Source organism: Onychostoma macrolepis, chromosome 01 (genome assembly GCF_012432095.1).
Source record: "Onychostoma macrolepis isolate SWU-2019 chromosome 01, ASM1243209v1, whole genome shotgun sequence".
Taxonomy (NCBI): Eukaryota; Metazoa; Chordata; class Actinopteri; order Cypriniformes; family Cyprinidae; genus Onychostoma; species Onychostoma macrolepis.
The window spans coordinates 12,957,920-12,973,340 of NC_081155.1; the positions used below are offsets into that span (position 1 = coordinate 12,957,920).

The window sequence follows — 15,421 nt, forward strand, 5'->3', positions numbered from 1 at the left end:
ACTCAGCTTACAAAAATGTAACTGTATGTGTGAATGTGCAGAGGAGGCGGGACAAACTGTCACGGGGGCTTTGACTTTGTAACAATGATGCTCAATTGCACAAATGATTTTACTCTAGCAGTTTTAAAGTAGGACATTTCTTCTTGAATTGTGTCCTTGACATTTTTTAATATTAGTATTATAGCTATTATTATTGGCCTCTCTTGGCTAACAAATCAAAGGTTATGTATAAAATAAAGGTCATTTTCCATGTCAAAAGTTTTTATGATGTTATTTTTTAGTCAATTTATTACAACAGACCAAACCAATGTTTGAAATTTGACATCTTTTCAGTGTTTGCTGCTTTATTAATTGTTATAGTAATTTTACCATTTAATTAAAAAGCTTCTAAACAGTCTATAAAATAATTTAAATATAGATATGTTGAGGAAGATAACTTTTAACTTTTTGATTATTTCATGTTTCAAACAAAGCGTTTTTTTGTGAATTATGTCCTTGAAATTAAATGTTCATTGTTATTTGTATTTTTTATTTAAAAAAAAGTATTTATTCATTTGTTAATTTTTTTTAAATGTTTTTTTTATTAATGTACTTTTTAATTCATACCTATGGGGTAATAGGAAAAAAAATTATAGCCTAACTGAAAGTTATTTTTTTATATTATTTTTTTTACAAAAGTTGTCTCGTGTTATTTTTATACAGTTTATTACAGCAGGCCAAACCAACCTTGTGCTTTTTTATTCTTTTATTTTATTTTTATTATTTTTTATAATTGTTTTACTAGGCTATTTAATTTTAAAATGACAGCCTCTAAAATATTTAAATAGGTTTTTGTAGAAGCTAACTTTTTAAACTTTTATTTCATATTTCAAACACGAGCAGCCTATTTTTCTCAAAAAAGCAGCACGTTTCACGTATGACATCGCTATCAAAAAGGTCAATGTGTGCCAAAATAACGTTTATCAATGGAAAATTGGAGGAAACGATCAATAGCATTTTGTAGCAAAGACTTTAAACTATTTATCTATAAGAAAAACGAACAATAAAAATACATCTAGTGGTTATTAACCACAATGAAAGTGTGACAACTGACCCCGGCGGTCTCCCCTATATTCTTCGGCGTTGCTATTGCATAAAGACAGCAATTGCCCAGCGCTCTTTGATGTGGTGAATGTCCAGCGGCGCGCAGAGAGCCGGGCTCGTTAGTGCGGACTCCCGCTGCGCCTCAGCGACCTGACGGATGGAGAGCGACAGCCAGGCATTTCACACTGCCTCAGCCAAACCGCACACTGACAACAAGTTAAACGAGAATGCATTAATGCAGGATATACATTCATCTTACCATAATGCAGGTCATTGACTCTTCTGAATTTATATAACACGTTAGCTGGTAACATCACAAACAGGAACAGATAGTCAGTCTTTTCTCTCTTGTAATCTTCTGAATACCTGTGACATAAAGGCATTGTTCCGGCCCTGTGGGGGTCTTGTTTGTCCCGGTTAGGGTCACGGATGAAAGGTGGCCCCTGAATCTCTGCAAAATACAGAAAACGTGCCAACGCGTGCCTCTGGACTGAACTCTTCAGGGCTTAACCCTTCACTCCAGAATGAAATAACGACTTACTGGAAAACATCATCCTGATTAAACTATTCAAATAAAGATTCCAAAAGGCGATGCAATAGAACCATTTTGGGTTCTTCAAATAAGCATGCAGGGAACATTAAGGAACATTTTGTGCATTGGAAAGGTTCCATGGATATTAAAAGTTATTTATAGAACAAACAATAAAGAACTTTTATTTCTAGGAGTGTGAATATATCTTATCCGTGGGATTTAAATTAAGTTATTTTGTAGAGTGTCGAAGCTGCTCTTTCCCGTAGAGTGAGAGTCAAAGACCAGGACCACAAAACAGTACCGTAAATGTGCATTTCATGTCTTTTGAAGCTGTACAATGGATTTGAGGAACAGAATGAAATGCATGTTATTTCTATATGACATCGGAGAAGAAAAAAAAAAACTTTTACATCAAAACAATAACAGCTGTATGGCATGGAATATAGTGCACAAGTACTGAAAAACATTCCTCTGAAAACCTTTCCTTTTCTTTTCTTTCTTATTATCAAAAGTTTGGGGTCCTGGAAGATTTTTATTTTGAAAGGAATTAACACTTTATTCAGCAAGGATGCATTAAATTAATCAAAGGCGACATATATTTAAAATCTTAAAAAACAATTCTATTTCAAATAAATGCTGTTTCCATTCAGTTTGTTTCCACAAAAACATGAAGCAAAACTATGGTTCTCAAATTCATTAATTTATCACGAGCAGCAAATCAGCATATGAGAATGATTTCTGAAGAATTATATTGTAAAATATATAAGAAAAGATTCATTTTAAATGATAATAACTTACAACATTACGGTTTTACTGCATTTAATCTGGGGTCATTTCATACAGTACAAAAAAATCCACCTTTAACCTTTTATGGTTCTGCGGTACTCTTTTTGTTGTTGAATGATGTTTTTCAGTGTTCCTCTGCGTAAATAACTGAACAGAAACACCTGCTGCAGTAGATGGAGGAAAGGGTTTTATTTGCTTTGAAACCTGGTGTGCTTCTAGAAAAAGAAGCCAACTTTGCAAAGGCAGTAACAAGTTATAAGAGAACAAAGAAACTTTAGCAAAACTGACTAATAACTGATAAAAGATCCAAATCTTTCGGTCTGATATACCGTCGGGTTTGTGAATTCTTGTCCCAGGTTCTCATGAACTACGGAGCCCACTGCTTCATGCCGTGAAACCACAGGATGATAAAAGCAGGAAAACACACTTAACCAGCGCGGTATATTACTGTGTAATAGTCGTCTCGGCTGAAAGGTAGCAGTGGATTTAAACAAGCTCCTGATATCCTTGTAGGGTGTGTGTGTGTGTGTGCGTTCCTGTGTTTTGATGCATGCAGATGTTACTGCCAAATGATAAGGAAAACACAAGTGAGAGGAAGAACAAGGCATCTATATATGCTTCACAATCCAGAACCAGAAACAGACATCTCTCAAATAAATGTTGTTATAGACTATGTGAACGGAAATTATCTTAATCATTACAAGTCTATATAAATACATCACTTTAACTGCAAAAATTAAATTAGATAAATTGAATCACAATGTTTGTACACAGTAATTACAGTTTGGTTCACTGCAAATATTAGTCGATTAAGTATAAGTTTAAAGGCATAGTTCACCCAAAAATGAAAATGTAGTCATTATTTACTCACCCTTGTTTTTACAAGCTTGTATGCTGTTTATAAGTTTTGCATGAAACAATTTTGAATTGCATTAAATGTCTAAGGTTTGGAACAACATGAGAGTGAGTAAAAAAAAAAAAAAAAAAGACAATTATCTTTTTTGGCAGTGAACTATCCCTTTAACTCACTAAATATGCATCATCCCCCCATGTTTGGACCCTCTCATTGAACATCAATACTGACCAGGGCCGCGTTTCCCGAAAGCATCATAAGCCTAAGTTGATCGTTGCTTCATTGGTGGCAATGGGTCTATGATGTATTTAGACTTATGATGCTTTCGGGAAACGCAGTCCAGATCAGGAAACAAAATAAAGTCTAATAATATTGACCAGAATCTGCAACAAAACTTTATGTTATCATTCACTGATCCTAAAGCAGATGTGCCGGGTAAAACTGCACTAGTGACAGACATTAACACCGATACTACTCATGTTCAACCATTGAATCAGAGTCCAGATGTACATTCCTGTGGTGATATCAATATGAATCTCCTTTCTTGAACACGCATCAGGAATGAGTGTTTCTTAAGCTTAAATACATCATTACAAAGCAACATGAACCATCGAGACTTTGTTTCTAAACAGGCCGTTTAACTCTCGGCCAACATTCATAACGGATGACTGGAGCAACATGGCGGCGTCAGTTATGACAAGACCAGAAAACCAGAGAGAGTAGAGACAGCGAAAGGGGGAAATAAAGGTGCGCGTGGAGATGTGAACACCAGAGGGATGCATGTATCAGGTACGAGGGATGCAATAGTGTGTGTTTGATCCGTGGAAATCATTTCAGTCACTTCTTGGGCGGGCTGTAGGGCTCCAGCAGCTGCTTGGAGAAAGTATTGACCTTGTCCGCTCCTCGAACCTCGTGAGGCAGCAGAGGCAACTTCACTATGTGGAAATCTTCATATAAATCCTCCATCTGAGAGAGAGAGAGAGAGAAAAGAGAGCGGAAAGAAAGACAAGGAAGAGAAAAGACAAGAAAAAAAGGGAAAGAAGGAAAAGGAATAAAGAAAAATAGGAAGGATTAAGAATTAAGGAAAAACAATGAGGTAAAAGAAGTGAGAAAGAAAAGGAAAGGTAAATTAAGTGGAAAAATTACAAAGAAAACCAAGTGGAAGGAAAAGGAAGAAAGAAAATGTAAAGAAAGAAAAAAGGAAAAGTAGAAAAGAAGGAGAAGAGGAAAAAGTGTGAAAAAAAGAAAAAAAGTAAAGAGAATAGGAAACGTATGGTAGAAAAGGAAAGGAAAATGAAAAGGAAAAATAAAGAGAAAGAGAGAAGAGAAGATGGAAAGGAAAAGGAAGGAGCAGGAAAAGGTACGGTGGGAAAACAAAGTAAAAGGAAGGGTATAAACAACAAAAGGAAGAGGAAAAAGAAAAAGAAAAGGTGAAGTAGGAAAGGGGAAGTAAAGGAAGAAATAGAGCAGAAAAGAAAGAAATGAGGAAAAGGTTGAAGAAATTAGATTTGATTCTTAAACTCCTGAAGGTACAGTAAAATGTAACTAAAGTAAATTATGCACTGGTTAGATCAGAATAACATTATTTTTTGCTTTTATTATGATAGGATAGCGTAAACACAGTGGGAGCGGGAAAGATCCCCGTAGCACAACGGCGCTATATGTCTGCACACTGCCCACAAAGCTATTGGTGCCAAAGATCTGAACAACTTGCAGATCATGTTTTACCATAAAGACACTCTGAGACCAAAGCGGCACACTGACAGACACCTTCCTTCTTTCTACTAAGACTAGGAATCTTGTCAGAGGTTTCTGTACTGTATAAATGCGGCTCGTCACAAACACACACCTGGTCCAGATACTTGGACTGAATCTTGTGTCGGGCTTCACACATCTTGCAGGGCCGCTCGTTGTCGGGGAAAACCAGCTGGTTGACGATAATGTTATGCGTGTCGATGCGACACTTGGCCAGCTCCTGAATCAAACGCTCCGTCTCATACAGAGACAGGAACTCTGCGATGCACACGCAGATAAACGTCGTCTGCTCCTGTATGCCAAACAGAAGTCAACATTTAGGAATCAACATTTCCAATCCTTCTGATCAGGCATTAACAGAGACTACTGAGGCATGACACTCACCGGGTCCTTAAACTGCTCGCTGACCGAGCGGATGACGGGGAGCGTCTCTTCCAGTTTAGACGCCAGCTGATCTGCGTTCATGTCTCCCAGGCCCAACATGTTACACATCTGCAATGGTTTGACAGGAGGTCAAATTGTGTGTGTGTGTGTTTTTAAAATAAACATTCACACTTTCTATAAACTTTTATACACTTGTATATTCCACTATTCTCCAGTGCTATTTTACAAAGAATTTTCTGCTGTTACCTGTGAGATGAAGGGGCTGATCTGGTTCTTGATCTGCATGAGGCGGCCCAGTCCTCTCTCCACGATGGTGGGGAAGTTGAGCAGACGCAGAGTGTGTCCCGTAGGGGCCGTGTCAAACACCACCACTGAAAAATTCATGCCTTTCACTAACCTACAAAAGAAGAAAATGGGATAAATTAATAAATTATTTTATTACAAAAAATTTTTTGGACACTAGCAGTCAAACGTTTGAAATAATGAAGATTTGTAATATTTTTGAAATGAATCTCTTATGCTCACCAAGGCTTTGATATCACAAGAATAAGTGACATTTAAAAATGTATTCAAATAGAAATCAATTATTAAAAAAAAAAAAAAAAAGGTCATTAAAACATAAAAAAAATTATAACATTAAGAAAAAAATAATAATTATATATCTATACAACTATTTGAAAATCTGGAATCTGAGTGTGCAAAAAAATCTAAATATTGAGAAAATCGCTTTTAAATTTGTCCAAATTAAGTTCTTAGCAATGCATATTACTAATCAAAGATGAAGTTTTTATATATTTACGGTAAGAAATTTACAAAATATCTTCATGGAACATGATCTTTATTTAATATCCTAATGATTTTTGGCATAATTTTGACCCATACATTGTATTTTTGGCTATTGCTACAAATATACAGTGGGGCAAAAAAGTATTTAGTCAGCCACCAGTTGTGCAAGTTCTCCCACTTAAAAAGATGAGAGAGGCCTGTAATTTTCATCATAGGTATACCTCAACTATGAGAGACAAAATGAGAGAAAAAAACCCAGAAAATCACATTGTAGGATTTTTAAAGAATTTATTTGCAAATTATGGTGGAAAATAAGTATTTGGTCAATAACAAAATTTCATCTCAATACTTTGTTATATACCCTTTGTTGGCAATGACAGAGGTCAAACGTTTTCTGTAAGTCTTCACAAGGTTTTCACACACTGTTGCTGGTATTTTGGTCCATTCCTCCATGCAGATCTCCTCTAGAGCAGTAATGTTTTGGGGCTGTCGCTGGGCAACACGGACTTTCAACTCCCTCCAAAGATTTTCGATGGGGTTGAGATCTGGAGACTGGCTAGGCCACTCCAGGACCTTGAAATGCTTCTTACGAAGCCACTCCTTCGTTGCCCGGGTGGTGTGTTTGGGATCATTGTCATGCTGAAAGACCCAGCCACGTTTCATCTTCAATGCCCTTGCTGATGGAAGGAGGTTTTCACTCAAAATCTCACGATACATGGCCCCATTCATTCTTTCGTTTACGGATCAGTCGTCCTGGTCCCTTTGCAGAAAAACAGCCCCAAAGCATGATGTTTCCACCCCCATGCTTCACAGTAGGTATGGTGTTCTTTGGATGCAACTCAGCATTCTTTCTCCTCCAAACACGACAAGTTGAGTTTTTACCAAAAAGTTCTATTTTGGTTTCATCTGACCATATGACATTCTCCCAATCCTCTTCTGGATCATCCAAATGCTCTCTAGCAAACTTCAGACGGGCCGGACATGTACTGGCTTAAGCAGGGGGACACGTCTGGCACTGCAGGATTTGAGGCCTTTGTTACTTTGGTCCCAGCTCTCTGCAGGTCATTCACTAGGTCCCTCCGTGTGGTTCTGGGGTGAGATCTTGCGTGGAGCCCCAGATCGAGGGAGATTATTGTATGTCTTCCATTTTCTAATAATTGCTCCCACAGTTGATTTCTTCACACCAAGCTGCTTACCTATTGCAGATTCAGTCTTCCCAGCCTGGTGCAGATCTACAATTTTGTTTCTGGTGTCCTTTGACAGCTCTTTGGTCTCGGCCATGGTGGAGTTTGGAGTTGGACTGTTTGAGGTTGTGGACAGGTGTCTTTTATACTGATAACGAGTTCAAACAGATGCCATTAATACAGGTAACGAGTGGAGGACAGAGGAGCCTCTTAAAGAAGAAGTTACAGGTCTGTGAGAGCCAGAAATCTTGCTTGTTTGTAGGTGACCAAATACTTATTTTACCGAGGAATTTACCAATTAATTCTTTAAAAATCCTACAATGTTTTTTCCTCATTTTGTCTCTCATAGTTGAGGTATACCTATGATGAAAATTACAGGCCTCTCTCATCTTTTTAAGTGGGAGAACTTGCACAATTGGTGGCTGACTAAATACTTTTTTGCCCCATTGTACCCCAGCGACTTAAGACTGGTTTTGTGGTCCAGGGTCACATATTATACATATATATATATTATATATATACACACATATATATATATATATATATATATATATATAGAATTAATAGTACTTCATTTTATTATTATTATTATTATAATGAAATACTTTAATATTTGAGAAAGAGATAAATAAATAAATAAAAATTATTATATAAATCAAATATAATTATTATAATTATATTAATAAATACATCAATAACAATAATTAATTAATGATTATATATACCACACATATGACATATTTCATACATATTTTTAAATAAACAACAAAAAGACTTAAATGACTGTATTGAATGTGGGTGTAAACAGTGACTGTGGGTGGTCTGCCATCTAGATGTGGAAGAGTGTTACTGCATTAAAAGGCCAAGATAAAACCGCCTTTTATTTACTGTTTTCATTACTGAATTATGTAATTCACAGTACTTCATGGCACGCTGTTATCTTTGTCTTTTGGATGCTTTGAAGGAAACTTTCTAATGCTGCGATTCATTTTGGAGCCCTTTTGTTTCATTCTTGACTTACAACTCTTTATTGAAGAAGCGTTTGAAATGCTAATGGCCGAAACCTCATCTGGTCTAAACACCCCCATGACTAGAGCTTTTCAAAACGATGCAGTTTAGAAAGAACTATTGCATTATGAGAATATTACAGTGCAACACAAGAAGCTGTGTGAATCTGACCTCATGACCTCTGCGTAGCTCATGGCCTCGTCGATGCCGGGAAAAGCGCTCATGGCTTCCTGCATCATCTTCTTCCCCATGCTGAGCATGTTGTCCTCCTCGAAGAACTCATCGGGGAGCTCCGCCACACCCAGACTGGGGTCGATCTCCTACAGACAGACACAATGATGGAGAACAGAGTCTTACCTCATGTATATCATCACCTAAACATGATTACATAAAGCTAAATTAAACATCGGTATATCGAACTATATCTCAAAGAACAGAAACAATTAAACCAGATAATAATACGTCGTTTGTCCAAGTTTCATCTTCCCCTTCCTTTTTTCCTTGCAAAATCTTCACAGTCATAACGGAAAAGGACGTGATTTATATTTCTGGCAAGAACAGCACAAGTTCCTGAAGCGAATCACACATGAGTTTATGCATTTGCCATGTTTTGCAAATTGAAATTGACATAATATATTTACAATGAGTTTGTTGACTAGATATTTATAGATTCAGTATAAATAAGCTAAAAGATGCAGTTAATAGAAGAGTTCTTTCACGTGTGTGTGTGTGTGTGTGGACGGAGCAGGTCATGTTGATGAATGTCACAGCACTGTTTTTAGTGTACACACAGCATTTAGTGCAGACAGTGTGAGCCGTGGATAACGTACCATGGCAAAAAGGTTGTCGTAGCCCTTGACTTTGGTGGGCACCTTGGAGAACTTCTGGTCGAAGGCATCGGAGATGTTGTGTGCTGGATCTGTGGATATGATGAGGACGCTCTCTCGCACCGCCGCTAACTGAACCGCCAGACTGCAGCTGCAACACAGCAAGCCAAAAACACTTACTCTAGATACAATCATTCACATCCAGAGCAGAAATCAGCATTTGTGAATGACATTATATTATGATCGAGAAAAATGTTGAATATTGCCTGGTCTCTGAGAGCTACCAAACAAATTTTGTGTATTATTATAACGACAATAAAGTTTCTTATCTTATGTTTTGTTTTTTTTTCAGATAAAACAGTATGTTTTCTTTAATAAGCAAACCAAAAATGACAAATGAACTTAATCACAAATGGTCAATTAGTTCATGTAAGAACACATTTAGTTAATTTTGCCATTTACAAAACACCTGTTGCAGTAAAAATCACATTATTATTATTATTGAATAACAAAGTGGCTGTATTATAGATGGCAGAGATTTTATGATAAAATGTAAATATGAGCTGCTTAGATGATTAATATCACTCGCTTTCATTTATGTGTCTTTCTGTAATATTTTAACAAATAATTAATGAATTGTTATTATTCACATAGAAAAGGATTTTAAAAAATATCTACACTTTGGTATTTTTATGAATATCATAATTAACCATCTCGACTCATGTAAGGTTGGCTGGCCGATTATATTTAGAGAATTGTTTTGTCATTGTCTCGTTTTTGAACATACATTTTAAGAGACACATTGATGAGTATCAGTGGGTTTTTCACCCGTATTTTAATACAGTAACGCAGAAAATATGTATGAATGACTAATGAATCTATGTTGTTGCTAAAGCAGCACTGACAGCTAACAGCCTCTCAGCTGTAAAACCCCGACGTTTATTCACCCACCTGCATGTTGTCTTGCCCACGCCACCTTTCCCACCAACAAATATCCATTTGAGTGATTTCTGCTCTATAATATTCTTTAATGTCGGCTCTAAAGGCTCTACATCAGGCGCATCCTCAAACTCGTCTTCCACTGAAGCTGCCATCTTGCGCTCAAGTCAGTTGGAATACACCAAAGCTGCAGCTACACACTCCGCCATTTTGGCTCCGCAACAGCAGAAACACCGCGCTAGAATGGACAGAACGTAGCTCCAAAATGGCCCGTGTAGGGTGGCCAGTTGCGAACGGAAGTGTGTTGATTACGTTGATGACTCAGCCGGACTGTACCAACTTCTTTCATTGAACGAGAATATTCCAGAAGTGATTATTCAGATTTTACTTCTCATTAGTTATAAGTGTAAACACACTTCTTATAATAATATCACATGTTGGGTGAGAAGCGGATAGTTAAATATTTCTCGTGCGTTGTTCATTTGTGTATTGGGAAGACAGAATCACACAAAACTTGTAGATATGGAAGAATTTGGCAACCTTTATTGTATTATAATACTATTCTTGTGCCATTATTCCACATAAACAAAACACATCATTTTAATAGTATGTCTGGTAATGTTTTTGTTGGCAAACGTACATTTATGGCACCAACAAGCGACTCTTTTTTAAAATTAATTTAATTTTATTCTGAAACAAAATATAATGTCGTGATTGTACTTCACAGAATTATTACATTTATTTTTACATTTGTGTTGTGCTAGAGCTACATTTCAATTCTGAATCATTAACAGAAAATTAAGTAATTCATCCAATATGATATCTAAGAGCAATAACAGGTTGATTTCGAGATTTTCCGACACTGTTCTCGGTATTCAATCACATTTTAAGTCACAATGGTTCAGTACAGAGATACAGAGGGAAGCTTGAGCAGGATGAAATATTTTATGAATACAGTTTCAGGCTAAACATGGGGCTCTTAACACAGTTCAGTCCGATTAACATGATTAATCCAGCACAATAACTGAGCAAACAAAACAACAAAGGTGAAAATCTTCCTTTTTGCACAAGCAGTTCAAACTGTGACAGGTATAAGATCATATATTCAGCTAACATACAGAAAAGACTCAAAGACATTATGAACAGTATCAAAACTTACCGAAGCATGTACTGCTTTTTTTCCCATGTTCAAAAAAAAAAAAAAAAAAAAGGAAAACAACAAGGAATAACTTTAAAGCTTCCACTGTAAAGGCTGACTTTAAGTCTGCAACATTTGAAAGGTGCACAAAGTTTGGTGACTGTCTCATTAATATTATCTTCCAAAATAAAGAAAGAAAATTACTGAAGACGGTCCCCACGGATCTATCCAAACAGACAAGGCAAGGCAAAGCTAAGTGGGGACAAACAGGATCCAACAACAAGCATTTAGGGGAAAGATGATCCAAAACCAGTGTAAAAAGGCAACTTACATCCCAGAACCTGGAAAACAGCAGCTGACAAGGCAAAACTACCACTAAACAACCTCATCACCAACCCCATGACGATTACACACGAAATGACATATCACAATGCATTTATTAAGCTATTTAGATGTGGATGCACCCATCCATAGTGATCGAGGAAAGAGATCGGAGAAAATTATAGGAAAAGTATGTAAAACTACCACCTCAAGCACCAGTTAGTGCACCACGAGCTTAAACATTATCATAGCACATGTTTTCTCGTAAATTCGGTTTCTCTCATGTAATGAAGGTTTTTCAGCCTGTTCTAATTGTGAGCCGTAAAAGGCACATTCACAGCCTGCAGAAATGAAACTCCGCCCTCTAGACTTGTCAAATTCAGCAAAGGACGATCTCATTGGCGGGATTTTGGCGATGGGCGGGTTCCACATCCAATCAGAAGGACATGAGTCCCTCTCGCATATATTGCACATTTCATGAATTTGGTTAAAACGAAAAGGAAAAAAAGTATATGATTAAATTTATTTAACCCTAATTTACTCATTTGCATTGGCTTTTGAGATGCTTCTATGGTTTTCCAACTTGCTAAACTTCACTTTTACATCAATTACATGTAGTATATGTATTCGAAAAGCGCTTTGACATGCAAGTGAGAGGTTTTAAACATCCTTCCAGGGCCTTTTAAGTTTAACACTGGACATTTTTACAGTCTCTGAACACACACACACACACACACACAGTCACACCACCTTCATTTGTTCGATCTACTGTCCCAAGCGTTTCGGGGCTCTTGGCAGACTCATTGGCACGTCTCTTGGGTTTTTCGCAGGCACTCTCAGTTCGTCTCGTAGGAAGACAGCAGCGCAGCGTCGACGGGCTCCATACAGGAAGGGCAAGTGAAGGAGCGCATGAGCCAGGTGTCAATGCAGTCCACGTGATAGATGTGCATGCAGGGCAGGAACCGGATCGGGTCGCTGTACTCAAAGTCCATCATGCAGATCACACACCTGTGAGCAGATGGCAAACATTTTTACATGCAGCCGGCTAAATTAGAAAGTGGTTTTCACTAGTGCTGTCAAACGATTAATCGCATCCAAAATAAAGTGGTTTTTGTTTACATAATATATGTGTGTGTGTGTACTGTGTATATTTCTTATATATATAATTACACACACATACAGTATATATACTGAAAATATTTACATGTATTTATTAGTGCTGTCAAACGATTAATCGCATCCAAAATAAGTTTTTGTTTACATGAGTGTGTACTGTGTATATTTATTATGTATATATATATATATATATATATATATATATATATATATAAATACAAACACATGCATGTATATATTTAAGAAAAATATGTTTATATATTAAATATATTTATATATAATATAAAATTTAATAATATAAATATAAAATTTATATATATATATATATATATATATATATACTGTATGTGAGTGTATTTATATATACATAATAAATAAACACAGTACACATACATTTGTTATGTAAACAAAAACTTTTATTTTGGATGCGATTAATCGTTTGACAGCACTAGTTTTCACGTGTTTTCTGGATGTCACGCACTCTTTGATCTTCTTGTCTGACGGCTCTGAGCCCGGGTTGAAGATCCCTCGGGGCAGGTGTTGGATGAGGCCGATGCGCTGAGCGATACGGACCTGCTCCTCCTCTGTCAGCTGAGTGGCCAGCCGCGTCTGACTGGGTGTAGGATGGTACACTGGCACCTGCGCCCGCTCCTGGGGTCACGAGAGCGTTTGATCACACATAATTAATGCAATCCACATGTGGTTAGAGCACACAGAAGGGCTTATTAGAACTTCACACTCTTAAAAATAAAGGTTCTTTATTGGCATCGACAACCATGCAATCTTTTCAAAATAGGGACAAAATAGTTCTTTATAGTGTAAAAAGGCTTCACACAAAGATAAAATGGTTCTTTTAAGAATTGGTCACTGAAAGGTTCCTTTAGCAACCAAAAATGGTTCTTCTATAGCATCTCAGCAAAAACCCTTTATTTTTAAAAGTGTGTAGTTTAACAAAATAAAAGAAAAAACTAAAAATATTCATTGACACTATCCTGTAAATGCAGCCATTAGAAGATATATGTGAAGAATATGAAGATTAATGATTTTTTAATTGATTACATTTTTAAAAGATAAATTTGATTTATTTGCCCATTCTCTCTCTCATTTTAGATTGACATTATATGGAAATGACGGGGGGAAAGATTAATGATTTAATTCATTTAAATTTATAACGTAATAACATTTTTTCTTTATTTACAAAATCCAAACTTTTCATAAAAACAAAATTGCATCATTATTCTTCTAATTATTTTAGTAAAAATTTTGCAAGTCCAGAACCATTTATATATGCAAGACTGATCTTATGATAATAGACACTATTTATTTACCTTTTTGTTATTATACCTTAATATGATTTTATAACCTAGAATGCCATTGTATCATGTTACAGTCATGGTACATTTTTTCAGTCAGAGATCACAGTCAATACCAAAGATGCATATCTTTGATGACAAACTGCATTTCTCAAAACCTGCCTAACGTTACAGCAAACTTTTCCTGTTGTTTTTTTAGATCGATATCAGACAGTTGCATAGCCATTGCTATTACTACTCTAACATATGGCACACAATCCGAGCTTGTCGGCAGTCCAGCCTGTGTTGTACACAGCAGAATGACAGTGTTGTGGTCTAGTAGGCTATGTTTTACCTGGTAGGGTGGCGGAGGCTCTCCAGGCAGACTCGCCCCCTCGGACTCGTTAAGCAAGGACAGATCATCAGCGCCTTGAGAAGACAGACAGTTCCCCATTGAGCTGACCCTGCACCACACGACAAACCCTCCAAAATCACGTCTAGGTGGCCTTTGAAAGACTCGCCAGTGCTCGGTTGTGTTTAGGGACCGTTGTTTCGGCAGCCCGTTGTGTCTGATGTCTGTCTAGTATGTAGAAAAACAAACGCGTCGCCAGTCAGCTGTCCGATTTTCACACACACAAAAGACGTTTAAAAGAGCGGGAATCCTTAAAAACCGATACGTCCCGGTTGGTTTAATCCTTACGGCTGTGCACGGCGTGCATGACATATAATATGCATTTATTATGGCCTGTACAGGGCAATATTTTTAGGTAAGACCTCTTGACGACTCCATATCTCCTTTCATTGTTTACAAACTCTTGGACCGGAAGTGGGTTGATCTGTGGCTTGTGGTTATTGTAGTTTTTGTACTGAACGCTGACGCAAATACTATAACAACACGTTTTTGAACACAAGGAAACCCATTTCTCTTTTTAAGAGAATTTTTAAAACTCTTCACAACATATATGTTTGCATTTATACTTTATAAACAAGACTGGACATGAATAAAAGTTGTTTGTTTTGTTCAGAAGAGCCAGGGGAAAAATATTGCCTATTTTTTGACCGCTGCAATTAAAAAAAAAAAAAATAGGATGATTTTTTTTTATATATGTTATTGTCATTTAATTTGTATAATTTAAACTGTAATTTTTATATATCATGCAAAAAAAATGTTTATATACTTTGAATCAAAAATATAGTTAATATATTGAATATAACTAATTTTCATGGTGAATCTTATGATTTTATTTGGTAAATTTCGCATACACAAAACCAAAAGGAGCAATATTAAACCATGTTTTAATCTAATTATTGTTCAATTTTATGTTTATTGACTTTCTTAAGTGTGTGTATATATATATATATATATATATATATATAGCCTATATAAAAAAGATGTAGGCTACAACTGTATGCAAAA

At 36.4% G+C, this 15,421-nt stretch overlaps 2 protein-coding genes across 2 annotated transcripts; both read right to left on the minus strand.

Annotated features, from left to right (window-relative positions):
- Positions 1–2,566: 2,566 nt before the first annotated feature.
- Positions 2,567–10,420, minus strand: get3 (guided entry of tail-anchored proteins factor 3, ATPase). The gene is made up of 7 exons (XM_058790469.1): positions 10,150–10,420; positions 9,202–9,349; positions 8,543–8,691; positions 5,640–5,790; positions 5,394–5,501; positions 5,104–5,301; positions 2,567–4,220 (listed from the first exon to the last, which is right to left on the minus strand). Exons 1-7 carry the CDS (start codon positions 10,290–10,292, stop codon positions 4,092–4,094), a joined length of 1,026 nt encoding a protein of 341 aa, XP_058646452.1. The 5' UTR covers positions 10,293–10,420; the 3' UTR covers positions 2,567–4,091.
- A 280-nt stretch (positions 10,421–10,700) lies between these two features.
- rnf11a (ring finger protein 11a) lies at positions 10,701–14,838 on the minus strand. Its single transcript, XM_058775186.1, has 3 exons — positions 14,360–14,838; positions 13,194–13,363; positions 10,701–12,604 (listed from the first exon to the last, which is right to left on the minus strand). Exons 1-3 carry the CDS (start codon positions 14,456–14,458, stop codon positions 12,433–12,435), a joined length of 441 nt encoding a protein of 146 aa, XP_058631169.1. The 5' UTR covers positions 14,459–14,838; the 3' UTR covers positions 10,701–12,432.
- Positions 14,839–15,421: the final 583 nt, after the last annotated feature.

Coding starts and splice junctions, on each gene's coding strand:
- get3 (XM_058790469.1), bottom strand. CDS start 10,292: ATGGCAGCTTCAGTGGAAGACGAGTTTGAGGATGCGCCTGATGTAGAG. Junction 5,791..8,542: donor AGCTACGCAGAGGTCATGAG/GTCAGATTCACA, acceptor CTTCTTTTGTAG/GTTAGTGAAAGGCATGAATT. Junction 4,221..5,103: donor AGTCCAAGTATCTGGACCAG/GTGTGTGTTTGT, acceptor TCTCTCTCTCAG/ATGGAGGATTTATATGAAGA.
- rnf11a (XM_058775186.1), bottom strand. CDS start 14,458: ATGGGGAACTGTCTGTCTTCTCAAGGCGCTGATGATCTGTCCTTGCTT. Junction 13,364..14,359: donor AGCCTCCGCCACCCTACCAG/GTAAAACATAGC, acceptor TCGTGACCCCAG/GAGCGGGCGCAGGTGCCAGT. Junction 12,605..13,193: donor TCAGACAAGAAGATCAAAGA/GTGCGTGACATC, acceptor ATCTGCTCACAG/GTGTGTGATCTGCATGATGG.